The following is a 24,803-nucleotide window of genomic DNA, read 5'->3' as shown; positions in this document are numbered from 1 at the left end:
GCCCTCTCTGGCCCCTGCCCCACGCCTGAGAGGCCCACAGGAACGTGGTGTACCCCGCGGGGGAGCGGAGGAAACCGGCCTGCGGGCCCCAGGGTGAAGAGCTGCCTGGGACCCTCAGGGGCCGGTCCCGGGACAGCGAGGATGGCCGTGGGGCTGTGAGCCGCACCGGGCGGCTGCCCAACTGCGGGAGGCGGTCGGGTGTTCCCGTTAGAAGAGGCAGATTTTCTGCAAAACAAGGGCGGGAGGCTGCTGTGCCACTCCGGGGACCCCGGGAGGGGCTGGGGGAAAGGCAAGGGGCAGGGGAAGCGGCGCGAGTTTTTGGAATAAATAAAGCTCCTCAGCCGGAATTGCTGCTGCTCGAGACAAAAAAATAAAAGACACCCCCATTTTATTTCAGTCAACGACAACAGACTTTATTTATGCCACAGGATTCCTTAAATAACTTAGATGTGCACAGAGAAACTACCTAGAAATGTCAACAAAATGGTCCGAGACATTCAGTACGATACCAGGGCGCGTTTCCTGTCGTGAGTATCGCACGTAAGCTTTGGTGTGCAGTTTTAGGACATAACTGGCAAGTTTAACACAGCATCACAAAGACTCGCGGCCTCTCGCATCCCTCGTGCCGCCACGTGCCTCTGCCCCACTCCAGCATGGGCGTTCCGCTTACAGGATTCAGTGGTGAAAACAGGGCTCCAGAGGCGAATGGCGAGCGACCGGGAAGGCTCCCGGCAGCTTTCGGGGCGCTTAGGCCACCTAAAGCACAAGGTCTACGGGCGCTAAACTGGTCAGCAGTGAAGCAACCGCGCTGCCGTGGCAGCTCCGGCAGCAGGCTGGGGCGGGCGAAGGTGCGAGGCCCGGCGCGGACCAGACACGACACTAACGGGAACCTGGACGTTCGGCGGGCGAAGGCTGCGAGAGCGCGGGGCGGCGCGGGACAGGATCACTGCTGGGCAGCCTGCTGCATCTGCGCCTGCCGCTTGGCTTTTGTCTGGAGGTACCTGCCCTTCCCTTCCTCAAAGCGCCGCTTCTCATCCTCCGTCTCCGTCTGCCAGTGACAGAAAGAAAGTGAAGCCACCGGCGTTAGCTGCCTCGGGGCAGCACAGCTCTCCCACGCCACATCTTGCAAGCGTGTGCGGGAGGGAAACGTGCCTCCCCTTACAGGAAAAGTAAAGGAAAACCTGCGCTCCGTGACATACATCTTTTGACAGCTAAGGTACTCCTGCACAGAGCAGGAGGAGACCTGCGCGGGCTAAAATATTAATCAAGAAACAGCCCCTAGTCAGCAGTGCCATGTCAGCAAAGCCCTGCCGGCATCAGGAGAGCTAAAAATAGGCAGGAGGGCTGGAGCGGGGATGCCATGGAGAGCAGGGATGGGGGACGCGGGGGCCTCCGTTGCCGCTCAGGGTCCCCTCCCACGCGTCTCCGGCGCAGGCAGGAGAGGAAGCTGCAGAGCCTGCATGCAGCCTGTCCTCAACCGCGAGAAAGGAAACCCCCCGCCCCCAATGTCTCCACATTGGCAATTTTCAACCAGAAGAAATTTCAAAAAACAACCCTGAAGCCTGCTCTGGAAAGGCTCGTTCAGGCTCGTACTTTGCTGCTGAAAAATTCAAGGGAAGAGGATTTGTTGGACAAAAAAGCCAGCTGGGGTCTGCCCCTGGAGAAGCAGGAGAGGGGCTGGCCCGGCTGGCTTGCTGCCCGGCGGGGAGAGCTCTTACCAGCAGCTGTGGGACGGGCAGGGGCTTCCCCTCCTTGCTCAGGGAAACGTAGGTGAAGAAGGCGCTGACGGCACGGTACCGCTCCCGAGGCTCATCCACAAATGGGTCGGCATCCACAAAGACTTCGATTTCCATGGATTTATTGCTTGTGAAGGTCATGCGCCCCGAAATGGTGATGACGCTGCCTGCGAAGCGGAGAGGGGCCGGTTAAGCAGGTGGCCCCCACTTCTGCTCAGAGGAAGGGAGCAAGGGGTCCCCCGCACATTTAATGCTTAAGCCATGTCTTAAGGGGAGCTTCTCAGCACAGGACAAGTCTAACGGGGACTAAATTTCTCTGCCACTGCGTCCCCAGCGTGCACCCAGGGGAACCAGGACACTGCGGGACAGTGAGATGCCCACCCCCACCCCCGGTACCTTTTTTGATCTTCTCATGGAAGTTGATGGCGTCCACCGAGGCAGTGACGATGTTGGTCTTGCAGTGGCGGGCAGCCACAATCCCGGCAACCTCGTCCATGAGCTTCATGGTGACACCTGGGCAGGGGGAGGCAGAGGGTCCTGTCTCAGGGAGGCCAGTGGGATTTGGGAAAAACCACACATAAGTCAGCAAGGCCTTTGCGTGACCAAAGCTACGCCGAGGAGTTGGACCGGAGATTCAATCCTGACTGCAGGAAAGCCCCGGTACCAGCACAAAGATTCCTGTCAAGAGTACCACCAGGGCGACATCCTCACAGACCTGGGCTTAAGCTTTAGGCCGGCTCTGGCTCTCCCAAACATCTTTGAGCAAACCTCAGCCTTGCAAGGCAGGATCAGTCCCACAAACCTCGTGCTTGGAAAAAGCTCTGAGCCGCATTGTTGTGGTTTGGTTTTTTTTTTTAAGGATGCAATTAGATGAAGAGCAGCATCCAGCGTCGTCCCGGCCCTCGGCAAACACTCCTCTCCCCGGGCTCACACCGCACCCATGTGTCCGCCCTGCCCTGCCTGCCTGGCAGGCAACAGGCACTGCCAGCCAAGAGGAAATTACTCCAGCAAATTGCAGTCATTGTACGCTGGGTGTTTAGATTTGCAATTTAAGAGACGATGACAAAATTGTAGTATTTACAGCTTGAGTATGTCAGTTTTCAGGGCCTTTTTTTAAGCATAGAAAAAGACAAAGCTTTTATCTCAGCTGAAGCAACACCAAACCTTACAGAGAGCGGGAATAGGCCTGCGTGCCTTCAGAGGCGGAGCCCGCCTCCCAAAAACACTGAGATGCACGAGTCGCTCAAACCGTGCTTCCGTTCCAGAGAAAAAACAGCCCAGTCATTGAATGGGGCAGCGCCCACTCACCTCCGTGCACGAAGCCCAGCAGCGTGCAGTCCGATGGTCCCACCAGGTGGATCAGGCTGGACTGGCTGTAGCTGACGGTGTGCGGCTCTGGTTAGAGAAAGAGAGCAAAGCAGAGGTCAGAGCTGCTCGGCCAGCACCAGTACGCCACCGTACGCCCCTGTCTTAAGCCATCTGAAGGAAGAAAACGCAGGGCTGGCTTGTTAAAAGCTGAAGTATGTTCCAACCGGCATTTAAATTGGCCCCGAGAAGCCCCGAGAGCAGAGGCTATTCACAACCTGACGGGCTGCCACCTCCTTCTAATACCTCCCCATTGATTTTATTCCAGCTCAGCTCGTTTCTTCTTTTAAAGCTTTCAAAGAGCCCGAAAGCAAACGGGAGTGAACTGGACAGATGTGTGGCTATACACTTTCCCTCCTCAGGCCACCAGCCGCAGCTGAATCTCCCCAAACCTGCCGCTCAGCGGCATCTCCAAAGAGCCACACTTTGCCCTCGGTGTGAAGACCTCGGCCCCCACAACCCCGAGCCCCAGCACAGGCCGGTGACCTCTGACTCGCCACTAAATCCAGGCGACAGAAATCACACCCTCCAACTGCCAGCAGAGGAAACCCGCTCTTGGGGTTGGCTGCGTTTTCCGTCTAACGAGAGACACTAAGGGCGCTTAGTGCAGGAAAAACCAGCCGAGCCCCCGACCGCTTGGCATCGCCTCCTCGGGAAGGACACCCGCGCGGCAGCGCCCGTGAAGCCTTACCTTTTGTCTGCCTATCTGTGAGCAGGAAGAACAGAGGAGAAAAAAGTATTTGAGCAACATTCATCCCGCATCACCCCCCTGACAATGCCCACATGCCACCTCTCCACCTCTGCCCGAGGACCATGGCCAGTCCTGGAGGCCACCAGCTGCTCGCCCCTTTGGCTCGCTGTCAGTGCCACCACTGCGTTTCTAGAAGCCGGGGCAACACTTTCGATAGGAAAGGTATCCCCAGCGCTCCCCTAGGGAGAGCGTGACCCCCAGCTCCTCCCCATAGCTCATCCTCCCCTTCAAACACCGGCCAATGAACTTCTTGCTAAAACCTGGCTTCCAGAGAGGGGCTGCAGCTGCAGAGTGTGCAAAACCCTCGCCCAACACTTGCATTTACCCTACACTAAGCAAAACTAGCTCCCGCTGCCCAGAAGCGCATGAGGGATGCAGGGAGCAGTGGCAGGAACCATGTTTCGGCAGAGGGCATCCCACCCACCAGTCCCAGCGGGGGATCACAGGTGCCTACCCAGCTCCCCCTCCGCTCCCACACCGTGGCTCCAAAATCCCAGCCCCCTCCCCGACGCAGTGTTTTAGAGTGCACGCTTGCAGCCATGGGTGCCTGGGGATGGCTGGAGCTGCCTCGGGGACCAGTTTGGCCTCCCAGCATCGCCAGGATGCTTCCACAGGCCACGTACCGCCCGCGTTACCTGGGTTGATGACGGGGAAGATCACGTCGCCGTTTCTCTGCTTAGTTTCCAGCCTATCCAGCTTTTGCTCCTCATAGCGCTTCTTCCCCTCGTCCTCCTGCTCCTTTCTGGCGTACTGGAAGGAAAGGCTGGTAAAAACTGGGTTGGCAAAGCCACTGGCACAGCCGGGGGTGCCGACGGGGCTAGGTTAGAGCTGTTCTCCTGGAGAGGGCGAGCTCCGCTTTTTGGGGAGCAAAACAAGCCATCCTACCTGGATGGGGGGAACCTCAAGGACCTTGTTCACGTTCTTCAGGGACAGTGGCACATACCACAGCGTCGCCTTGTTCGTCACCTTCTTCGCCCCTGGAGGGGAGGGGGACAGAGGGTGACTGTGCTGACGCCAGCAGTGCTTCACCTGCCACTGGCGCTGCCATGGTCCGGGGCCTGCCACACACCGGCGATGCCGCCGGCAGCAGGCAGCCCCCTGCCCTGCCGGCTCCTGCCGGGCTTTGGCTTGGAGCAGATGTGACAATGCGCTTTTGGGAAGGCAACCCGGCAAGCGCAGCCGGTTGCCACGGTGACGGCAGGAAAAGGGCCTTTCTCAGGCCAAAGGCAGCCATGGGCAGCAAACCAGGCAGGAGGAGCTACTAGTGGGTTTTGCCATTCTTCGCTAAAAGTGATCAATGGAGCCGTAGTCCCTAGGGAGCCTGCTTGGCTTCCCTTCCCAGCGACGCCACCCCTCCCCGCCGCCCCCAGCACTGTCAATAAAAAGGCAAGATCTCCCCTCTGCCCGATGCTGCTGGCGACGGTGGGCGGAGGATGGGGTCACCGCTGCAAGCCCTCGGCTTACACCACAGTTATTCCCGGAGTTTTGGGAGAGGGCCGCTGGCAGCCACCCACCTGTTAAGATGTTTTCGGACATGACGTTGACCTGGACCTCCACAGAGTGCCGGGAGGTGTAGGTTATCTCGGCACTGACGTTGGCCACCTCGCCGATGCACACCGGGGAGAGGAAGTCCGTCCGCTCCACCCGCGCCAGCGCGGCCACACAGGGCTCCTGGGGATGGTGGGACAGCGAGGGTTAGCGGCCGCAGCCACACCGCGCAAGACCGCAGCCGGCAGCTCCCCGGGGCCAGCCTGTGCCGCGTGTGGCTCCGACACTTCCACCTCTGCCTTATCAGCCGGTGGCTGTGCTTCCTCCCCAGCCTGTAACCGGCACCGGGGCCGCCTCTGACTTGCCCTTTGCGGGACTTAAGCCATGAGTGTCGGCATAATAATGGTTCTGCTTGTAAAACACCGTTTCAGCAGGATGCTTCCGGCTACCAGGCCCATGCCCCGGCAGCAGCAGAGCCACCGGCGGTTTGCGCGCAGGAGTGAGCGCTTCCGGTGTGGGGGGATGACCGGGGAGGGCCCCAGGGATGCCCGGCCGTCCCGGGGGACCCCTGCCTCCCAGCAGACCCCTGTGGCACGGCAGGGGGGTCAGAGAGTCACTGAACTGGAGCCCTGCAGGTGCTCCGGTGCCTACTCACCCCAGCTTGGGAGTTGCAGTGGCGGGTGCTGATGATGGCTCCCGCCTCCTCGATCATCTTCAGGATGGTTCCCCCGTGGACATTCCCCGCGACATTGGCGTCATCCGGGCGCATGATCCTGCCAGGAGAGGGACACAGGAGCTCGCACCCCCCCTGCCGTGCCCCCAGCCCGGGTCCCGGTGCAGCCACCCAGAGGCACTGCCATCGCCCTACCAGATGAGCTGCAGGGCCATCTCACCACGGTGAAGCCGGCAACGTCACTGGCACTGCCTGCGTGCGGCTTCCTGTGAGCGGCGGTGGAAACCGCCCTAAATTACCGCTGGGAGTGGAAGGAGGCATTGCCCCTCTGCCGGGCGCAGCCGGCTGCTCGGTTTGGACTGCATCTCACCACCACCCCACTGCAGCAAACTGAGACCGAGCCGGGCACATGCCACCGCTCGACCCGGCTTCCTGGCAGCAGCGGCGGCGGCTTTTGCCGGAGCAGCAAATAATCAACCGGAGGAGGGAAGGCGAGGCACGGTGGCGATGGGGCAATGGCTGTGTGCCGGCCTGAAGAGGAGCTGTGCTTCGGCAAGGCGGCCATGCCAAGGAGCCGCAGGGGGCGAAGGCAGGAAAACCGGGGTGTGCCCTGCCAGCCCTGCCAGCTCACACCCACCGGGGAAGGGCACCGGTTACAGGGTGCTGCCACCCCGGTGCAGGCTGCGTCACCGGCGCAGGCAGCGCTGCCGGTGCAGGCAGCGTGACCGGTGCAGGCGGCGTGACCGGTGCCGGCAGCGGTGCGGGTAGCACCGCCGGTAGCATCCCGGTTGCAGGCCGGCCCCGGCCCCGTAGCCCACCCGCGGTCCCCCGGCCCGCCTGCCCTCCCCTGCCCAGCCCTCCCCTGGATCCCCGGCAGCGGGCGGCGCGGCGGGGCCGTACCTGGACACCTGGATGGCGGCCGGCCCCGGGCCCGCGGCCCCCCGCTCCGACATGGCGGCACCGGCGCCCCGCCCGTCAACGGCGCTGCGGCACCACCACGCCTCGCCACGCCACGCCCCCTCCGGGGGACCCGCCCACCCCCCGCGCGCCGCCCCATTGGCGGGCAGCGCCTCGCCACGCCCCCGCGCCGGCACTGGAGGGCGGGGCCGGCGCTCTGCCGGCTGGCGCCGCGCGGGGGCGGAGCGGGGAGGGGGGGGGGGAGCGGGGGGCGGAGCTCCGGGCCAGGGGGGCGGAGCTCCGGGGCCAGGGGGGCGGAGCTCCGGTACCACCTGGGGAGCTGTGTGCGCCCCACCGGGACTGGGGGCCCCTCCGCCTCCCCGCGCTCGGCCGCCTGCCCCGGGGTGCGCCCTGCCTGCGCGGCGGCTGACGGAGGCCACGGCCTTCGGGCCGGCACGGGCAGCTGCCGGCACCTGCCGGCGGGCAGCCTCCCTGCCTCCCTCCTTCCACGGCGCTGGAGGGTCTCCCCGGATGGGAAAGAGCTCGGCAGGGCGCCCAGGGGTCCCAGGGCGCGGGGAGGCGGCGGGCCCGAGCAGGCAGTGGCGGATCGCTGCGGAGCGCAGGATGGGACAGGGACGGAGGGGGCGCGGGCCAGGGCCGGGGGGGGGGGGGGGCCGCGGCACTCGTGTCCTTGCCCGGGGGTCCCGGAGCTGCGGGGCGGCCCGGGGGTGCCGGAGCTCTCACCTTGCGCAGCTCGGCGGCGGCAGGAGGGGGCCGGGGGGGGCTGCGGCGCGGCGCCCGCCGGGGACATGGTGCTCCGGTACCGGTACCGGTACCGCCGCCGCCTTTACCGGCCACCGGCGGGGCAGGGCGGACGCGGAGGCCGCGCCGCTGTCCGCGGTGCTGAAGGCGCGGCGCCGGCGCTGTCCGTTGTGCTGACGGCGGGGGTGTCCCAGCCTGACCGCGCCCGGGGTAACAGCCGCCGCCGCCGCCGCCGCCGCCGCCGCCGCCGCCCGCGCTGCCCACGGGTCCCGCCGTCGGTTCCCGCGGTGCCGCCCGACGACCTCACTGCCCGTCCCGCCACACCCCCCCCCCGCCCCGCGGCGGGAGGAGACAGGGCAGCCCGGCCGGGCTCCCCCCCCGCTCCTGCCTGCGCGGCCGGAACCGGCAGGCGCACGTCGGGGCTGCCGGAGGAGCCCATCACCGCCGCGCCTCCCGCGTTGGCGGGCGGCGGGCGGGGGGAGGACGGGACACTCGTGGGGCGGGGGGGCCCGGGGGGGGGGCAGCGGCTCCCCAGGCCCGCGGATGGCAGCGCCGGCCGCCGGGCACGGTCCGTTCCTGGGGTCCCCCGGTCCCGGCCGCAGGGAGCGGCAAAGGCGGGCTGCCCCGGCAGGGGCGGGGGGGGGGGAGCGGCGCCGGCGGCCCGGGCAGCGGGCAGCGGGCAGCCGCCGCGCCGTCGGGCGGGGCGGGCGGAGGGGCGGCCCCGGGGGAGGAGGAGGAGGAGCCGGCGGGGCCGGGGGGCGGTGGGGCGGGAGCGCCGCGCAGTGCCAAGCGGCGGCCGGGGCCGCCGCCGGGGCCGGGGGCCGGGGCCGGGGCCGGGATGGCGCTGGAGCGGGCGCTGCTGGCGGCGCGGCAGGGCGACGTGGAGGCGCTGCGGGGGCTGCGGGCGGCCGGGCTGCTGCGGCCGGGGCTGCGGGACGCCCTGGGCGCCTCCCCCGCGCACCACGCCGCCCGCGCCGGCCGCCTCGCCTGCCTGCGGTACCTGGCGGCCGAGGCCTCGCTCCGCGGGGACGCGCGGGCTCGCAACGGGGCCACGCCGGCCCACGACGCCGCCGCCACCGGCAACCTCGCCTGTCTCCAGTGGCTGCTCACGCAGGGGGGCTGCGGCGTGCAGGTGTGAGCGGGGACGCGGGGGGTCGGGGGGGGGGGCGGCGGTGGCCGCGGGCAACCGGGGAGGCCTTCCCCGGGGAGACGGTCGCGCGTGGGCTTTCCAGCTCCGCCGGCACGGACACCGCCGTGCGGGGTGGGTGGCGGTCGAGGCGGGGGGTGGGCCGGCGTCGCGACGGGGCTCAGCCCCGAAGGGGTCACGGACCCTCCGTGGCCGCCGGCCCCTCCCGGCGTTACACAACGGCAGGGCCGGGGCGGTAAGCGGCTTGCCCCGGGGCCGGCCGGGAGCTGACGACATGTGACGGGCCGGAGGGAGAGGAGGCGGCGGCGGGGCTGGCGGCGGGGATTAGGAGGCAAGAACGGGGCCGGCCCGCTTCGGCGGCCTCCTGGCCGGGGGCCAGCTCCGCCCGCGCCCCGCCGGGGCTCCGCGGGCAGGGGCTGCCCCGCCGCCGGCGGGACAAGGCGGGGGGGGAGCTGTGCGGGGCGCTGGCCGGGAGCGGCTGCAGGCCCCGCCGGAGGGCAGAGGCGCTCCTCGCACGGCCCCTCCGACGGCCCCGCTCCCCGCAGGCGGGATCTCCGCCCCGGGCAATCCCCCCCCCAACCGGGCCGGTCCGGGTCTCTGCCGGGGGCTGCCCCGCGGCCCCCCCCCCCCGCAGGCCGCCTTGCCGTGGGAGGGGGGCTGGCGTCCCCGGTGCCGACGGCCGCCCCGCTTCCTCCCGCAGGACACAGACAACTCCGGTGCCACCATCCTGCACCTGGCAGCCCGCTTCGGTCACCACGAGGTGATCGAGTGGCTCCTGCGCTTCGGGGGCAGCGACCCCACGGCGGCCACCGCCACGGGAGCGCTGCCCGTCCACTACGCCGCGGCCAAAGGGGATTTCCCTTCCCTGCGACTCCTCCTGGGACACTGCCCCAGGTAACGGCCCCGCTGCCGGCCGGCGGGACCGCCTCCGCGCCCCCACCCCACACACGCACAACACCCCCCCCCCTCACCCGCCCCGGCAGGAGCGGGGCTGGCGGAGTCCCCGCAGCCGCCCTCGTCCCCGCTTCCGAGGGCAAGGCGGCCGCGTTGCCCGGCCGGGCCCCGCCAGCCGCGGCTGCCTGACGGCCCGGGGAGCGAGGGCGAGCGCCGGCAGAACTCGCACCGCCGGGCCGGTTGGCGGGGCGCCTGGAGCGGGCCGATAACACAGCCGCCTTTGTCCGCCCGCCCTTACGTAAAAAGGCTCGGCCCGCCCGCCCCGGAGAGCCCGCGCCCCTCCCGGGGCCGCCGCGGCAGCCACCGCACTCCGCACCCCCCCCACACCACCAGCGGCACCGTTCCCGGTCCCCGGCAGCCGCGGGGCTGTACGGACGATTCCGCAGCCCCTGCTCCGGTTGCCCGCAGTGGGCAGCGGCTGGAAACCGGCCCCGGCTCCTTATGCCCCTGCCCCTGGTGTGCCGGTTCAGCCCCCATTAACCTCCCCCCCGGGCGGCCCGGCCCCGCCGCGGCTCCCGTTCGGTGCCCGCGGTGGCGGCCCCGGTGCGGCGCTGGCGCTGGCGGCGGCCATCCCGCGTTGGCTTTCACGCTTCTTGCCGGGGTTGCTCCGCTGCCGTCGCCGCCTTCCCCCTGAATTATTTAGGGCTGGCCCCGCTCCCGGCCCCGCGCCCGGCCGGAGGCTCCGTTACAGCCGCGAAATCCAATCCCCGGGTGCCGCCGCGGGGTGCTGGTGCTCCCGGCCCACCTTCGCCCCGGCAGCCGGTGGCTCGGCGTGGGGTCACGGCCATCTGGCAAAGCAGTTTACCGGCACTCGCTCAAGCGGCCTAACCCCTTCACGATTAGTGGGAAATGGCAATCGGGGGCTGAACGCCTGTCCGTCCCCCCATGCCCCAGACCGGCCTCCCGCCGCCCAGGCCCCGGCTCGGGGAGCATCCAGCAGCGTGCCGGCCTGGCACTGTGGCACGGCGGCACGGCACGGTGGGAAGGCCGCACGGGCCGCGGCCCGTCTCACGGTTACAGGGATCAATTATTAAGGGCCCGCGATCGTTGCGATAACAGAGCGGAGTATTTATTGCTCTTCCTTTTTGAAATATTCAACAGGGTTTTTTATGGAGCACTTCATAAAGCAGCTTCCCGTGCAGGGATGCGCAATTCAGGACGAGGGATGCGGTGATGCCAAGGCCCACCAGAGGCAGTGGGGGGATGCCCGTGCCCGGCAGCGGGGCTGGCAGGGGCAGCGGGGCTGGGCAGCACCTTGGTGCAGGTCGGCCTTTCCCTGCCGGCTCCCCTGCAGCCGGTGCTGCCTAAGCCGCTTATTTAAAAATACTGCTAAATTGCAGTGTCCAAAAACAGCCGGAGGAAGGAGCTTAGCCTAAGCAGGCTGATTAACTTAGCGACCTCCCGCCTCAGTGGCTGCCGCTGCACAGGGACCCAGTGGGGAGCCGTGGGGTGGATGGCTCCCAGCCCACGCTGCCCACGCTGCCCACGCTGCCTGGCCCTGGCGCTGCCTTGCCTGTCCCCCATCAGCGTGTCCCCATGTGTCCCCCATGTCCCTGCAACCCACGTGTCCCCTGTGCCCACCCATCCCGGTGCGCTGCCGGCAGCGGTGGCCGCGGGTGACGGGCGCTGTGCCCCGCTTGCAGCACGCTGAGTGCCCAGACCAAGACGGGGGCCACCCCGCTGTACCTCGCCTGCCAGGAGGGCCACCTGGAGATCATCCAGTACCTGGTGCAGGACTGCGGGGCCGACCCCCACGCACGTGCCCACGACGGCATGACCCCGCTGCACGCCGCCGCCCAGATGGGCCACAACACCGTCATCGTCTGGCTGGTAAGCGCTGGCCGGGCACGGCGTGGCGGTGTGGTGGCACGGCGTGGGGCTGGCGGCGCCGGCACTCAGCCCGCCTGCCCGCGCAGATGAGCTTCACGACGGTGAGCCTGTCGGAGCGGGATGCCGAGGGGGCCACGGCCATGCACTTCGCCGCCAGCCGCGGCCACGCCAAGGTGCTGAGCTGGCTGCTGCTGCACGGTGGGGAGATCACTGCCGACGGCTGGGGCGGCACGCCGCTGCACGATGCCGCTGAGAATGGCGAGCTGGAGGTGGGGGCCGGTGGCCAGTGGGGGACCGGGGCGGGGGGGCCACCCTCCAGCCCTGCCACGTGCCCCCCTTCTCCCCAGTGCTGCCAGATCCTGGTGGTGAACGGCGCCGACCTCAGTGTCCGTGACCAGGATGGCTACACGGCAGCCGACCTTGCTGACTACAATGGCCACGGCCACTGCGCCCAGTACCTGCGCACTGTGGAGAACATGGTACGGCGGCGTCCCGTGGCCGAGCGCGCGGGGAGCACGCGGGGCCCTGTCGCTCCCGCCTGACCGCCCGGCTGTGCCAGCAGAGCGTGGAGCACCGCGTGCTGTCGCGAGACCCCTCGGCGGACGGGGAGTGCCGGCAGCCCGACTCGGGCATGTCGTCGCCCAACACCACAGTGTCGGCACCCCAGGCGCGCTTCGAGGTGGGCTCCCCCGCCAGCACCCTCTCCAACTACGACTCCTGCCACTCCAGCCAGTCCAGCACCGGGGAGAAGAGGGGCGGCCCCCCGGGGGCCCCCGCCGCCCGTGAGTGCGGGGCCGGGGGGCGCGGGGTGGGGGCCGCGGGGCCAGCCCCCCCTGACCCCCTGCCCTGCACAGGGGTGCCCGAGCCGGCGCTCGTGGACATGCAGGCGTACATGGACATGCTGGACCCCGAGACGCGGCCGCGGGGCCGGGGGCCGGCAGGCGAGGGCCCCCCCCCCGCCACCGCCCCCCACCTTCCCCCCGCCGCCGCCGCCGCCCCCCGCCGCCCGGCCACCCCCGCCGCCCCCCGGCTACCCCGCACCCACGCCCCCCGCCGCTCCCCACACCGCCGACATCTACGTGCGGGCCAAGAACAACCTGCGGCACGTGGAGAGCCAGGCGCTGCGCCGAGAGGTACGGCCCCATGCGCCATGTCCCGTGCCCTGTGCACAGCTGCTCCTGGCCATGCAGCTCAGGGGACGTGCCACCGGGGGGGACGTGCCACCGGGCACCGATCCCCCATGGGGAGCTGTTAGCCCTTGATGGCACTGGGAGGGGACACCCCCGGTTTGAGGCCACGTGCCCGCGACGCTGGCATGCACCGAGGGGCTGGGGTGCAACCGGCAGTGAGGCTGCAGCGAGCCAGGGCCGGCGATGCTCCAGTGCCTCCACGGCACTGGGCAGCCCTGCTCCACCGCTGCGCCGGCTGGGGCACCTGGCGGCACCGTGCAGGCCGGCGCATGGCCAGCCGGCGCAGCTGCGCCCACGGGGCCCCGGCGATGCCACCGGCACCACACCGAGCTGTGCGTGGGCGACTGCGCAGGCTGTAACCCGAGCGGCCGGCTCCGGTGTCGCCCGCGCCGCAGGTGTCGGGTGGCACAGCCGGCGCTGCCAGGAGCGGAGAGGGCTCAGCCGGGCGTGCACAGGTAAGAGGGGTGCAGCCCCCTGGGAGGGCACAGGGACGCGGTGGGCTTGGGGCCGTCCCGACCCCCTACCCTGGCTCTCGCCACCCCACCGGGGACGGGAGCCCGGTGCACAGCCATGGCTGGGGCGCTGGCAGAGGCCAGCACCACCGGGGACAGAGGCACATGGGATGGGGGGTCTCGGCAGAGCAGTGTTCCAGGCCCGTGTGGGCCTCAGGACCCCGTTGCGCTCATTGTGCACGGCCCTGGCTTGTTAGCGCTTACCGGGGCAACGAGCAGCCCTGCCTGGGGCTACAGAGCCGGGCCGCCCCTGGGGAGGTGCGGGCGCGTTCCAGCCCGGTGCCACAGCGGCGCGGGCGCCCCATGCAGCGGGGCTGAGTGGCGCGGACCCTCGTGCCGGACTGGGGCTGGGGCTGCTGGAGCGGGAGCCAGGCTTGGCACGGCGCCCATGGCAGCCAGAGCAGGAAGCGCCGAGCTGGCGCTTGTTGACTTAGCTGGGGCCAGCGGCGGCGGCGAGCGCCCAGGCTTGCCATGCAAATACCACGGGCGGCGGTGGTGCACGGGGAAATGCAAATAGCGGGGCCCCTGGCACAGGGAGCAGGGCCGTGCTGCTGTGGCCCCCCCGGACCCGGGGAGCAGGCACGGCCCCCTGCAGCGCCGGCGCTCGGCAGCACGACCCGCAAAGCCGCTGCGGTATGTGCCGGGGTGAGCCGAGGCTGCACTGCCTGAGAGCCCCCTTCAGAGGGAGGTTTGGAACCGGGCCCCAGCCCCATGGGGGATAAGCTCCTGGTAATCCGCGGGGCCGGGGCTCGGCGCTCCTGTTCCCAGGGGGTTATCCCGGGGGAGGCTCGGCCGGGCTCCTGGGCACAGGCTATGGGGTCACAGTGCCAGGCGCTGACGGCGCACGCTGCCACCCCGGCATGCAGCCCCTGGCGCAGCCTCGTGCCGAGCGGACCCCCGGGCCACGCGCCTGCCGTCCCCCCAGCCGGGCATCTGCCCCACGGCCACCGCTGGCACGGCCCCGCTCCGCCACGGCTCTGCCCCACAGCCACCCCGGGCACGGCTGCACTGAGCTGCGCTCCCCGTTGCAGCTGGCGTCGCGCGAGAGCAGCCCCGAGGGCCTGCGCAGGGCCGACTCCACCAGGCGGTCGAGGAATTTCGGCAAGCAGCCGAGCACCGGTGACTACTACAAGCACCTGGGCCACGGCGCGGCCGAGCAGCCCGGCCCCCGGCGAATGGCGCACAGCGAGGAGGTGAGCCCTCCGCCCCGCGCCACGAGCCTGCACGTGGCTCGGTGGCGGCGGCACGGGGCGACGCCTGCCCGCGCTCTCTTTCAGGCATCGCCCATCTCGGCGGACACCATGCGCAACGGGGAGAGCAAGCCCGGCGCCGAGCTGCCGCCCCTGCCGCCGCCCCCGCCGCTGCCCGATGCCGCCTGCCCGCCGCCTCCGCCGCCGCCCCCGCTGGCCGAGACCCCCGCCGGCCCCCGCCGCTCCTCGTCGTCCACGGGAAGTAAGTGGCGGGGCGCCGGGCGGGCACGGGGCGCGATCCCGGGCACCGCCCCGTCGGCTGCACCGCGGCGCCGGCCGTCCCGGCGCGTCTCCTCCTGCGGCGCTCCGGTCGCGCGGCTCCTGACGGCCTCTCTGTCCTTCTCTCCTCCGGTGTCGGCGCGGGGGCCCCCACGCCCGCCCGCCCCCGCCTGCTCTCACTGCTGGCCGCTTCTCTTCTCTCTTGTCTCGCGGTGGCCAAATCCTTCCTCTGCCGCGCGCCCCGCGCCGCCTCTCTGCTTCTCTCCCTAGGAGGAAAGGCGCTCAGGCAGATGAAGAGTAAGTACCGCGGCCCCGCGCTCCTCCCTGCTCAGGGGGTGCCCCGGCGCCGGGCACGGCCGGAGGGGCCCGACCCGGCACCGTCCCGCGCCGGAGCCACGGGGCGTCGACGGCCGCTGGGGCTGGCAACACCTCGCAGCCCTCCCGCCCGCCGAGCCCTCGCTGCCGCGTCGCCGGGCCGGCGTGCCACGCGGGCGCCCCAAGCGCCGGCGCGGGGCTGCCGAAGCCGCCGGGCAGGGCTGGCCAGGCTGGGCAGGCGGCCGGGGGCCCCACGCCCCCCGCGGCCCCCGCGGCCCCGCAGCCGGCCCCGCGCACAGAGGGCCTTTGTTCGCGCTCAGCCGGCCGGCGTGACCCCGCCACGTGAGCGCACCGGCCGCTCCCCCGCCGCTGATTGCAGCCGGCGGGCTTGGCCGCCGCTCGGCGCCCGCTTTATTAGCGCCGGTTCCCGCGGCTGGGGGGTCTCAGCCGGCGCTGGATGGCAGCGCGCGCGCCCCGCTGGGCCCTCAGCACCCGCAGCCGTCTGGCCCTGGCGCGGCGCGGCCGAGCGGGGCGAGCTGCGGGTGCCGGCGGCGGGGAGGGGGCTCTGCCTTGGCACGGCACCATGGGCCGTTAGGGACCCGCGCATGGCTGGCACGGACGGTGGGTGCTCGCGGGGTGGGCGGCGTGAGCGGCGGCGCGGGCGTCCCCGGGGGCACTGCCGTGCTCCGGTGCCAGTGCTGTGCAGCTCTTGGGGCTCAGGGCTGGCAGCAGGGCTGGCGCAGGCTGTCGGTGCGTCGCTGCGGGGGAGTGTAGGGGTCCCCAGGGCCCCCGGCGAGGCGGCACGGGGCCGTCCTGCTGTGCCGGGGCTGCCGCCAGCCGCGGAGCCATCCCTCCACGGTCAGATCGCTGCTGCCGCAGCACAGTGCCGCGGGGTGGGGGACACTCAGGGCTGGGGCCCCAGGAGCTGGGTGCTGGGGTGCTGCTCCAGCAGGTCCCACGGACCTTGGGGGCTGGGTGCCAGGCTGCTGAGTGCTGGGGTTTTGCTCCAGTGGGGTCCTGGGCACCCAGGGATTTGGGTGCTGCAGTGCTGTTCCTGTGGACCTGGTGAGCTGGGTGCCGGGGCGCTGGTCCTGCAGGGTCCCGTGGACCTGGGGGGGGGGCTGGATGCTGGGATGCTGCTCCGACGGGCATCCCAGGGGCTCCCAGGTGCGGGGGGCAGTCAGCCAGCCACCTCCATGCCCCACAAGCTGGCGGGGGAGCCGGAGGGGCAGGGGGCTGCCAGCAGCGGGGTCCTTACTGCCCACCCTGCCTCCCCCCAGGCACCAAGTCCTTCAACATGATGTCCCCCACCGGTGACAACTCGGAGCTGCTGGCTGAGATCAAGGCTGGGAAGAGCCTCAAGCCAACGCCGCAGAGCAAAGGCTTCACCACCGTCTTCTCCGGCAGCGGCCAGGCAGGGGCCAACGTAGGTGGCTGGGGGGCGGGGGGGCACGGGAGCCGGTGGCACGGCGTGGCACGGAACGGCAGGTGCCCACTGCCCTCCCTCCCTCCCTCCTTTTTCTGCAGTCAGAGTCGCCGGCATCCTCCCCGTCACCCACCAGGACGCCCACCCCGCCGGCCACCCCTGAGGCTGCCGGGCCGCCACGCTGCCTGGCAGGGGGCTCGCCGGAGCTGGTGCTGAACGGGAGCTCGCCGGTGCTGGCGGCGGGTGCTGGGGCGCCGGTGGAGGCGGAGGTGCTGGTGCCGAGCCACGACGAGCAGGGCCGGCCCATCCCCGAGTGGAAGCGGCAGGTGATGGTGCGCAAGCTGCAGCTCCGCATGCAGGAGGAAGAGGAGCAGCGGCGCAAGGTAGGGGGGTCCCGCGGGCCGCGGCGGCGAGCGCGGCGCGGGCACGGCCCGGCGGCCCAGGACCTGGCGAGACGGCGCGTGCGGCATCGCCTCCGGCTCCCGGCCGTGCCGGGGGACCACCCCACCAGCATGCAGGGGCGTCGCACCCCGGGGGTGCTGCGCGCGGCGGCGGCACGCGGCGCGCGCGGCGTGGCCTCAAGAGCCCCTCTGCCCTCTTTCCCGCCGCAGCCCGGGAGCCACTCGCAGCCCCCGTGCCGGCACGGGCCGCCCGCCCGTGGGGGCACGCCGGAACCCGCCGGGCAGCCGATGCGGGAGGAGGACGTGCGGCACCTGGAGAGGCAGCTGGGGAGCCTGCGGGTGATGCACGAGGCGCAGCCGGTGTGGCCGCTGCCGGGGCGGCCGGAGGAGGAGCCGCCGCTGCTCCCACCGCTGCCCGCCGCCCCGGCGCCCCGGCGCTTCGCCCTCGCCCGCGAGGACCGGCCCGCCCGCGGCAGCCGGTCCCCCACGCTGCCGAGGAGCGCGGCCGCGCCGCCGGCCACCCTGGGGGGCCGGGAGGACCCCGGGGCAGGGGGAGCGGTGGGCGGCCCCGGCGCCCAGCACGACGCTCGGCGCGAGATCCTGGGCTGCGGCGTCTCCGTCCGCAGCCTCAAGGCCAACTATGAGGGGCCGGGAGGGGCCCCCGCGCCCCTCCCCAGGGTCACCAAGCGCAAGCGGGCGCAGCCCCCCGGCAGCACCCGCCGGCCCGTCCTGGAGGAGGAGTATGGGGATGGGGCACCGCAGCGGAGCCGGACGGCACCACCAGAGCCAAGCGGCCCGCGGGAGCGCGCCGAGGCACACAAGGAGCGTGCCGCCTTCCTCTTCCTGGAGCACTGGAAGAAGCGGGCGCTGGCGGCGGTGCCTGGGGAGGAGCGGCCGCGGCGGCCAGGGAGGCGGCGGCCAGCGGCGGGGCGGCTGCTGGCCCGCTGGAGGAGCGTTGCCCGCCGGGTGCCGGGGCGGCAGATCCGGCGGCTGAGCCGTACCGCGGCGCTGTACTGGCCCCAGCACTTCCTGCCCCACGTCGGCGGCTCGCCCGTGCCCCACGACAGCCTCCCGCTCGACCTCTTCATGCTGGGCTACTTCCAGCTGCTGGAGATGCCGCTCAGCCCCGAGGAGCGGCGCTTCCGCCACCTCCTCTGCTACGAGATGTTCGACCGCCTGGGCGGCCACAGCTGGCGCCGCGTCCGCCGCTTCCACCGTGCCGTGCTGGAGCGGGTCGAGGCGGGCCACCGCCACTGGCTCGATGGCTTTGAGGACCTCGTGCAGGAGTTTTTTGGGGACGGCCCCGCCACGGTGGCGGAGAGCCCGCCGGAGCCCCCCCCCTCTGGCCCCGGGAGGGGAGGGGGCGGCAGTGCTGGTGCCGGAGCTGGGCGAGTTCAGCGAGGAGGACATCTGCCGCTTCATCGACCGCAGCTTCTCCTTCTGGAAGGAGAAGGAGGCGGAGATGTCTGACACCTGAGCCCGGCAGGATGTTGCGGGCTGTGCCGGCGGTGTGGCGCGGGGCTGGCCGGGAGCAGGCACTGGGGGGCAGCTAGACCCGGCACCCAGGTGTGCTCAGCTGCCTCAGGGGCGCCGGCAGTGCCGCGGCTCGGCTCGGCGGAGGGCTCGGTGTCGGTTCGCGCGGCCCCGGGGCCGAGGTTGCGGTGTGCTGCTTGCTGTGGCTGTGTGTTGTGCGGGGTGTGCGGCACCGGGGCTGCGCTCCCCTCTGGCGTGGCGTTTGCGGTGCCGGGGCGGCGTGGGCCCCCGCGTGTCAGTGCAATAAAGCTGTGGTGTGCTGCGAAGGGCTGGCCACGCCGCGCACTCCTTCGTCCTCCCCGCGCCAGCAGAAGGCGGGCGGCGAGGGGCGACGCCGGCGAGCCACGTGCTGGCGAGCCCCCACCGGTGCCGTGCCGGGAGCGCGGCTCGGCCCGGCTGCCAGCGGGGTGCGGTGCCGTGCGCCGGGGCCACGCCGCTGCCCCGGGGTGCCAGCAGCGAGGGTGGGCTCCCGGCAGTGCCGGTAACGCGGCTGTCTGTTGCAGGAGAAGGAGGAGGAAGCGCGCCTGGCCAGTATGCCGGCCTGGAGGAGGGACATCCTGCGCAGAAAGCTGGAGGAGGAGAGGTGAGCCGGGGCCGGGGGATGCCACGCCAGCCGGCCGTCCCCACGGCTTCGCTAACCCCGCTCTTCCCTTTGCCTTCGCAGGGAGCAGAAACGGTGAGTGCCGCGAGCCCCTTCCCTGGGCGGGTGGGCACGGCGGCTCCGGCGGCTCCGGTGACCGCGGTGCCCTGTGCCCTCCGCTGCCGAGCAGGAAAGAGCAGGAGAAGCTGAAGCGGGAGGAGGAAGAGAAGGAGAAGGAGCAGTCGGAAAAGCTAAGGACTCTCGGGTACGATGAGACAAAGCTGGCGCCCTGGCAGCGGCAGATCATCCTCAAGAAGGGGGACATAGCCAAGCACTAGCCGCGCCGTGCCGCGCCCTGGCTCTTCACGGCGGGAGGAGGCCGGCAGGTCCCGCCACGGACTGGGACGCGCCTCGGCACCCTCCTCCCGCCGCGGACGGCCGCGTAGCCCGTCCCGGAGGAGCCCCCACCGCTGCCCCAGGCACCCGTAGCCCCCATCCCGCTGCCGCCAGCCCGCCGCCACCCCGTGCTGCCCTTCGCAAAGCGAGCTGCCACGGCGTGGGGCACCCGGCTCCTTGCGTGCCACCCGGCTCGACCGCTGCGGCTGGGCTCGCCGTGCCGGCTGGCTCCCCGTGCTCCCTGCTGGCACCGCTTGCCGTTGTGGCTGCAGCGCGCTCGCCTCCACTCCCGCCCCTCCCATGTCCGGAGCCGCTCGAGGCCGGCTCCCGGCTCCCCCGCGCCCCGGACCGCCTGCCTTTCCAGCAATTAAAACAATAAACCCCGCCAGCAGTGCCCCGCGCCTTCCTGGGGCTGCCCACACCACCCCCCCCGCCCGGCGCCGCGCCGCGCCCACCGCGGTGCCCCCATCGCCCGTATCGCCACCATCACCCGCATCAGCCACATCACCGGCATCGCCGCCGTCACCTGCAGTGGCCGCGTCACCTGGGGCGGCCCTTACGCCAGCAGCGCACCGGTTCCCGGCCAGGCCGGCACAGCCCCAGGAAGAAGGGCCGGGGACTGGCGGATGGAGAACATGCCACTTTATTGGGGCGGGGGCAGGCGCGCCCGGCAGCGGGCGGCCTCGAGAACTATCCCATGGGTTCACGGCGGGCTCGGCGCCCGCTCGTCCCGCGAGCGGCCGGGCAGCCGGTGTGCCGGGGCACAGGCCCCCCCCCCCCAGCCCTGGGAGCAGGGGGTCATAAATAGGGGGGGGGCGGGCGGGCGGGGAGGGAACATAAAACTGACATAAAATGTCTACACGGCATAAGTAACAATACTTAGGGGTACGGCTCGCCCGAGGTGCCCGGCGAGCTGGGGAGGTGCCGGGACCTCCCTCCGCCAGGGTGCCTTCGCCGGGCAGGTCAGGGGCCCGCCAGCAGGCTCCGGCGCAGTGCCTCGGCGCAGCCGGCCAGCTCCATGCGCTCCAGGGCGGCGAAGACGCGGTCGAGCGTGGCGCTGGTCTGCTGGCACCAGCGCTTCAGCATCTCGTACTGCTGGTCGCGGATGTGGGCCACCTCCAGCTCCACCAGCTCGATCTCCGCCTCCCGCAGCTCCAGCACCCGCATGAACTCCTTCCAGCGCCTCACCGGCACCGCGTTGATGACGGCGTAGAGTTGGCTGCCCTGCAGCAGGGCGCCGCGGGGCTCTGGGGCGGCGGGCGGCTCCGCCTCGCCGCCCAGCCGCGCCACGCCGCCGGGCTGCTCCCGCAGTAAGGCCCGGTGCTCGGGGCTCTGCTTCGCCGCACCGCCGGCAAGCGCCGTCACCTGGGGGGAGCACGGCCGGGTCCAGTGCAGGCCGTCCCACCCCCGGGCACTGACCTGGTACCACGGCGCGGCCGCAGCCCTGGCCGCGGGAGCGGCCGCCTGCGGCGTGGGGAGGGGGCTGTCTGCCAGGGCATCGTGCCGGAGCCGCTTCCTCTTGTGGTAGATGGCAAGGGCACCGAGGAAGAAGGGCCCGGTGAGCGCCAGCAGGATGTACTCCAGCCCCGAGCCTGCAAAAAGGAACGGGAGCATCCCCGTCAGCCGGCGGCCGCGGCGTCCCCCGCGCCACCGCACCCAGCCCCGCCACCCCCGCACCTCGGCCGCCGCTGCCGCCGCACGCCCGCTGGCACTCCTTGCCGCACGTCTCCGGGGCGCTCCTGCAAGGAGAGAGGAAGAAGCTGTGGGCACCGCGCTGCGCCACGCCGCGCGCCCCGCACGCGTCCCCGGCTGGGGCACGGGGAGGGGGTCGGTGCTTACGCGCTGCACGGCCGACACTCGCCGCCCTCAGCGTAGAAGTCAGGCTTGCAGCTGCCGCAGAGCGCGTCCTGCGCCTCCGAGCCTGGGGAGAGGGCAGGCGTCAGGCAGGGCGGCACGGCCGGAGGCAGCACACCCGGTGGGGGGATGCCACGGGCCGGCCGGCAGCACTCACAGGGCCGCTGGATGAGCCGCCCGGTGCAGGGCTGGCACTGCCGGCAGGAGAACTCGCTGCAGCGCTCGTCAAGGCAGTCGCGGAAGCGGCCGGGCTCGCAGCCGCAGGCGACGTTGCTGGTGGCCGAGCAGTTGCTCAACACGCTCTGGAAAGCTGCGGAAGACAGGCACGGCACTGTGCAGCGCTGCGCGGCACGGCGCGGCGCGGTGCGGCGCGGCACGCCACCAGCTCACCTTGGCGGTCGCACTCGTAGCAAGCCTGGCACTCGGGGAAGGTGTTGGGCTGGGCGCTGAAGGTGCCGGCGGGACAGGCGGTGCAGACGCTGTCGTTGCCGCGGCTCGAGCAGGGGCTGTGCAGGAATGTCCCTGTGGGGACAGTGGGGTGACAGGGAGCACGACCATCTGGGCCGACGTGCCCAGTGTGCCCCGGCATGCCGTGCCATGCCGCGCCGGCCAGGCGGCCCTCACCTGCGGGACACAGGGCACAGCACTGGTGAGCCCCCTCGATCCAGTTCGTCCCGGCGGGGCATGGGGGTCTGGTGGCGTGCCTCCGCGGGCGGCTGGGCGGCCGCACCAGGACCCACCGCCCCTGCGGCACGGCGCGGTCCCGGCACCCTGGGGGCTGCAATTCACTCGCTGCCAGACTCAGGGCTGCCAGGATCACCTGTGGGCAGGGAGAGGGCAGGGATGCAGGCAGCCGGGGTGCCCCAGCAGCCGTGCACCCATGGAGGGCAGCCCTCCCACCGTGCTCCCCACCCTCCCCAGCCACGTACGCTGGGCTACCGGAGACGTGTGGACACCGGTGCCTGTGCCGAGTGGGACGGCTGGAGCTGCAGCCCCGTGCCCTGGAGCTGTCCAGGTGTGGCCTCGGGGCTGGGAATGCCCCACGGCGGCCGCTGCGCCGCGCTTTCCCCGCCGTACCCAAGCAAGCGGCTTCCTGCTGGCACCGCAGGACGCCCGCGCGTGCCACGGGGCCCACCCTGCCGGCCCCTGAGCCCGGGGGGGGGGGGCCGCCGCCTTCAGGCACCCTTTGGGTGCTCTGCCAATGGTGCCGCCAGGCTGGCTGGGGAGGGGGCCCGGGATGCTCGGCCACGTACCCACCGCCACGTCGACGGGACAAGGGAGTCGGGCGCACGGGCCGCCGGTGGTGCCGGTCGCCCTGCCCAGGCAATGGCCAGCCCCGGGGAGGTGCCGGCAGCCAGGCACGGGAGGGTTAAGGCTGCCGACGTTGACTTTCCTGGGGTTTATCTCCCTTGCAGAGAAGGCGATTTCCTCCCCAAGAGGAAGCTGTGCCCAGCTCACGCTCCCCCCCCGATGCTATCGCACCTCGTACGTGCATCCCAAACTAGGTCACCGCTCCTCCGCCCCGGGGTGCCGGGTGCTGTACTCAGGGGAGCCCAGCTCCCTGGACAGCCCCGGCGGGGGCGGTGAGGGGGTGCCCGTGCTGGCACCCCCCGCCCTGGGGAGGCCCGCGGCACCGGCAGCACGGGCAGGGAGCCAGGGGATTCCTCGCCGGGGGCTGGATTTCCCAGCCGCGATGGCCCCGATTACAGCAGCTGAATCATTTTCTATTAAACCCGCCACCACCGGCAGACTGGAAACCGCGCATGAGCCGCCCCACTTGCAGAGCGTCGCTGGCAGATCGGGGCGGCCGCCTCGGCCCTGGCTGCCAGCGGCACGTCTGAGTCACCGCCGAAGCATGACCTTCCCATGGTGGGGCCCTGCCTGCACGCCCTGCCTGCACGCCCTGCCTGCAAGCGGGGGGCTGCCCCCTTCCCTGGCACGGGGAGCAGGTGCCCTGCGGGCAGGGGAGCCATCGGCGCAGGTGCTATCCCACCGCCGGCTGCGTGGCAGGGCAAGCCACCGCTTCCCGGGCCGCACAACCACCACCCCTGCCCGTAACGCGGCCCCGGTGCCGTGCGCCGCGGCGGCCGCCTGCCCGCCCCCAGCAGCCGCCACCGCCGGCAGCCCTGACGCGCGCCTGCAGGCTGTCGGCACAGCCGATCCCCGTGGCAGTGCCCTGCCTGCAGCCCCGCGGCGGAGCCCACGGTTCCCCAGGCATCGTGGCTGCGCCTGCAGTCTTCATGGCCGTGCCACGGCTGTGGTCCCCGTGGCCGTGCCACGCTGCAGGCGCTTTGGCAAAGCAGACCCCAGTCCCAGGTGTTTAGCCACACGGGGAGCGAGTGTTTTCGGCACACTTGGCGCTAGGCTAACCCCCCCGCCTCCAGACCCCCTGTGGCCACGGCCACGGCGCACCCCACCATCGGTGCCAGGGGTCCGCGGGACACCGGCACCGCTGCACTCACCCAAGCCGCCCCCGGACAGCAGCGCTTCATCCTTGCAGCTGATGCGGCTGGGTCATGCCGGGGCGGCGAGAGGACCGGGGCGAGGGACGCGGTGGGGTGTCAGGGCAGCTCAGCGCCCCGGCAGGGTGCCCCTGCACCCCATCGCCGCCGCTGCTGCCGCCGCTGCCGCCACCGGCAGCGCGCGACGCGTGGTAAGTGAGCACCAGCCCTCCCCACACAGGCTTTTACACCCGACCGCAGCAGGAGGAAATGCTTTTTTGGAAGTAAGTCCAGGGGGTGTGAAACCACATGACGGGAGCGCCGGGCGCGGGAGGGACCCGCGCCGCCTCGCCGTCGGCCGCCCGGCAGCCGCCCTCCCTCTCCCGCTGGCACGGACCCACCGTGGCTGCGACGGGGTGCGGGGCGCAGCGCTGACCTGCCCCCCCCCCCCCCCCCCCCAGGCTCCATCCCCACCCCAAATCCTGGGGCACCGAGGCTGGAGCCACCCCCAGGCTCACCGCGGTGCCTGCCCTGGCAGGGCTCCCTCAGCCACGCCACGCGCCCACCCCGGTGCTGCCCAGCCGCAGGGTGCCGCCGCGGCCGAAGGAGAGGCGAGGCGGGCACGAGAGTGCACCAGCTGGGTTTATTGCTCGGCCGAGACGCGGAGCGCAGCCTGGCACGGGACGACAGCTGGCGCTCCGGCTGCCGCCACGTCCCCCCGTGGCTCCCACGCTCCGGCCCTGGGCACTGCCGTCCGCTGCCGCCCGTCCCGCCCCACGGGGCAAACCCTGCTCCCGCCGGACCCTGGGGCCACCGCCCGCCCCAGCCCAGCTCCGTCCCCTCCTGCCGCCAGCCCCAGCCTCCTCCCCACGCCACCCGCAGCACCGTGCCGCCGGCACCGTGTCCCTCTCGCCACCTTCCCCGCTCACCACCGCCGACGTCGTCATCCCTTCCTCGCCCACAGGAGCTGCCCCACGCCCCCCCCGCAGCCCCCCACGTCCCCGGGACCCCCTGCCCGACGCCCCACGGGGCAGCTGGGCCCCGGCCACCAACCCTCATCTCTGCGAACAAGGGTTCGGCACG

General features: G+C 71.4%; 3 protein-coding genes across 6 annotated transcripts; 1 reads left to right on the top strand and 2 right to left on the bottom strand.

Moving 5' to 3' along the window:
* Positions 1–386: 386 nt before the first annotated feature.
* Positions 387–9,610, bottom strand: ACOT7 (acyl-CoA thioesterase 7). Of its 3 annotated transcripts, XM_030017287.2 has the most exons (11): positions 9,520–9,610; positions 6,914–7,440; positions 5,996–6,113; positions 5,367–5,523; positions 4,738–4,829; positions 4,488–4,602; positions 3,793–3,807; positions 3,045–3,131; positions 2,133–2,249; positions 1,719–1,903; positions 387–1,048 (listed from the first exon to the last, which is right to left on the bottom strand). In XM_030017287.2, the coding sequence occupies exons 2-11, from the start codon at positions 6,964–6,966 to the stop codon at positions 944–946; spliced, it is 1,044 nt and encodes a 347-aa protein (XP_029873147.1). In that variant the 5' UTR covers positions 6,967–7,440; positions 9,520–9,610; the 3' UTR covers positions 387–943. The 3 variants fall into 3 exon arrangements, with proteins under 3 accessions (XP_029873147.1, XP_040980255.1, XP_029873148.1); XM_041124321.1 differs by lacking the exons at positions 6,914–7,440; positions 9,520–9,610 and adding an exon at positions 6,209–6,243; XM_030017288.1 differs by lacking the exons at positions 3,793–3,807; positions 9,520–9,610 and having other exon boundaries at positions 6,914–7,046.
* Positions 8,496–19,809, top strand: ESPN (espin). The gene is given in 14 exon segments (XM_030017303.2): positions 8,496–8,804; positions 9,520–9,713; positions 11,417–11,603; positions 11,690–11,872; positions 11,951–12,082; positions 12,166–12,340; positions 12,431–12,534; positions 12,536–12,736; positions 14,337–14,757; positions 16,370–16,515; positions 16,617–16,898; positions 18,953–19,032; positions 19,114–19,125; positions 19,220–19,809. Coding segments are annotated over 14 exon segments (2,559 nt in total). The 5' UTR covers positions 8,496–8,510; the 3' UTR covers positions 19,368–19,809.
* A 113-nt stretch (positions 19,810–19,922) lies between these two features.
* On the bottom strand, positions 19,923–24,717 carry TNFRSF25 (TNF receptor superfamily member 25). Of its 2 annotated transcripts, XM_030017275.2 has the most exons (7): positions 23,742–24,057; positions 21,904–22,099; positions 21,670–21,801; positions 21,437–21,589; positions 21,265–21,346; positions 21,103–21,164; positions 19,923–21,017 (listed from the first exon to the last, which is right to left on the bottom strand). In XM_030017275.2, exons 1-7 carry the CDS (start codon positions 23,769–23,771, stop codon positions 20,389–20,391), a joined length of 1,284 nt encoding a protein of 427 aa, XP_029873135.1. In that variant the 5' UTR covers positions 23,772–24,057; the 3' UTR covers positions 19,923–20,388. The 2 variants fall into 2 exon arrangements, with proteins under 2 accessions (XP_029873135.1, XP_029873134.1); XM_030017274.2 differs by having other exon boundaries at positions 21,670–22,099; positions 23,742–24,717.
* Between the last annotated feature and the right edge of the window lie 86 nt (positions 24,718–24,803).

This window comes from Aquila chrysaetos, chromosome 6 (genome assembly GCF_900496995.4).
Source record: "Aquila chrysaetos chrysaetos chromosome 6, bAquChr1.4, whole genome shotgun sequence".
NCBI lineage: Eukaryota > Metazoa > Chordata > Aves > Accipitriformes > Accipitridae > Aquila > Aquila chrysaetos.
The sequence above is the reverse complement of the archived record's forward strand: the minus strand, read 5'-3'. Positions and strand labels throughout refer to the sequence as shown.

What these genes read in the sequence shown, in the direction of transcription:
- ACOT7 (XM_030017287.2), bottom strand. Translation starts at nt 6,966, where the DNA reads ATGTCGGAGCGGGGGGCCGCGGGCCCGGGGCCGGCCGCCATCCAGGTG. An exon ending in GTCCGAAAACATCTTAACAG is followed by an intron (nt 4,830 to 5,366) that starts GTGGGTGGCTGC and finishes CCTCCCCTCCAG; the next exon opens with GGGCGAAGAAGGTGACGAAC. An exon ending in CCATGAGAAGATCAAAAAAG is followed by an intron (nt 1,904 to 2,132) that starts GTACCGGGGGTG and finishes TCCGCTTCGCAG; the next exon opens with GCAGCGTCATCACCATTTCG.
- TNFRSF25 (XM_030017274.2), bottom strand. Translation starts at nt 23,771, where the DNA reads ATGAAGCGCTGCTGTCCGGGGGCGGCTTGG. An exon ending in GCGGCTCATCCAGCGGCCCT is followed by an intron (nt 21,347 to 21,436) that starts GTGAGTGCTGCC and finishes CCCTCTCCCCAG; the next exon opens with GCTCGGAGGCGCAGGACGCG. An exon ending in CGGCGGCAGCGGCGGCCGAG is followed by an intron (nt 21,018 to 21,102) that starts GTGCGGGGGTGG and finishes TCCTTTTTGCAG; the next exon opens with GCTCGGGGCTGGAGTACATC.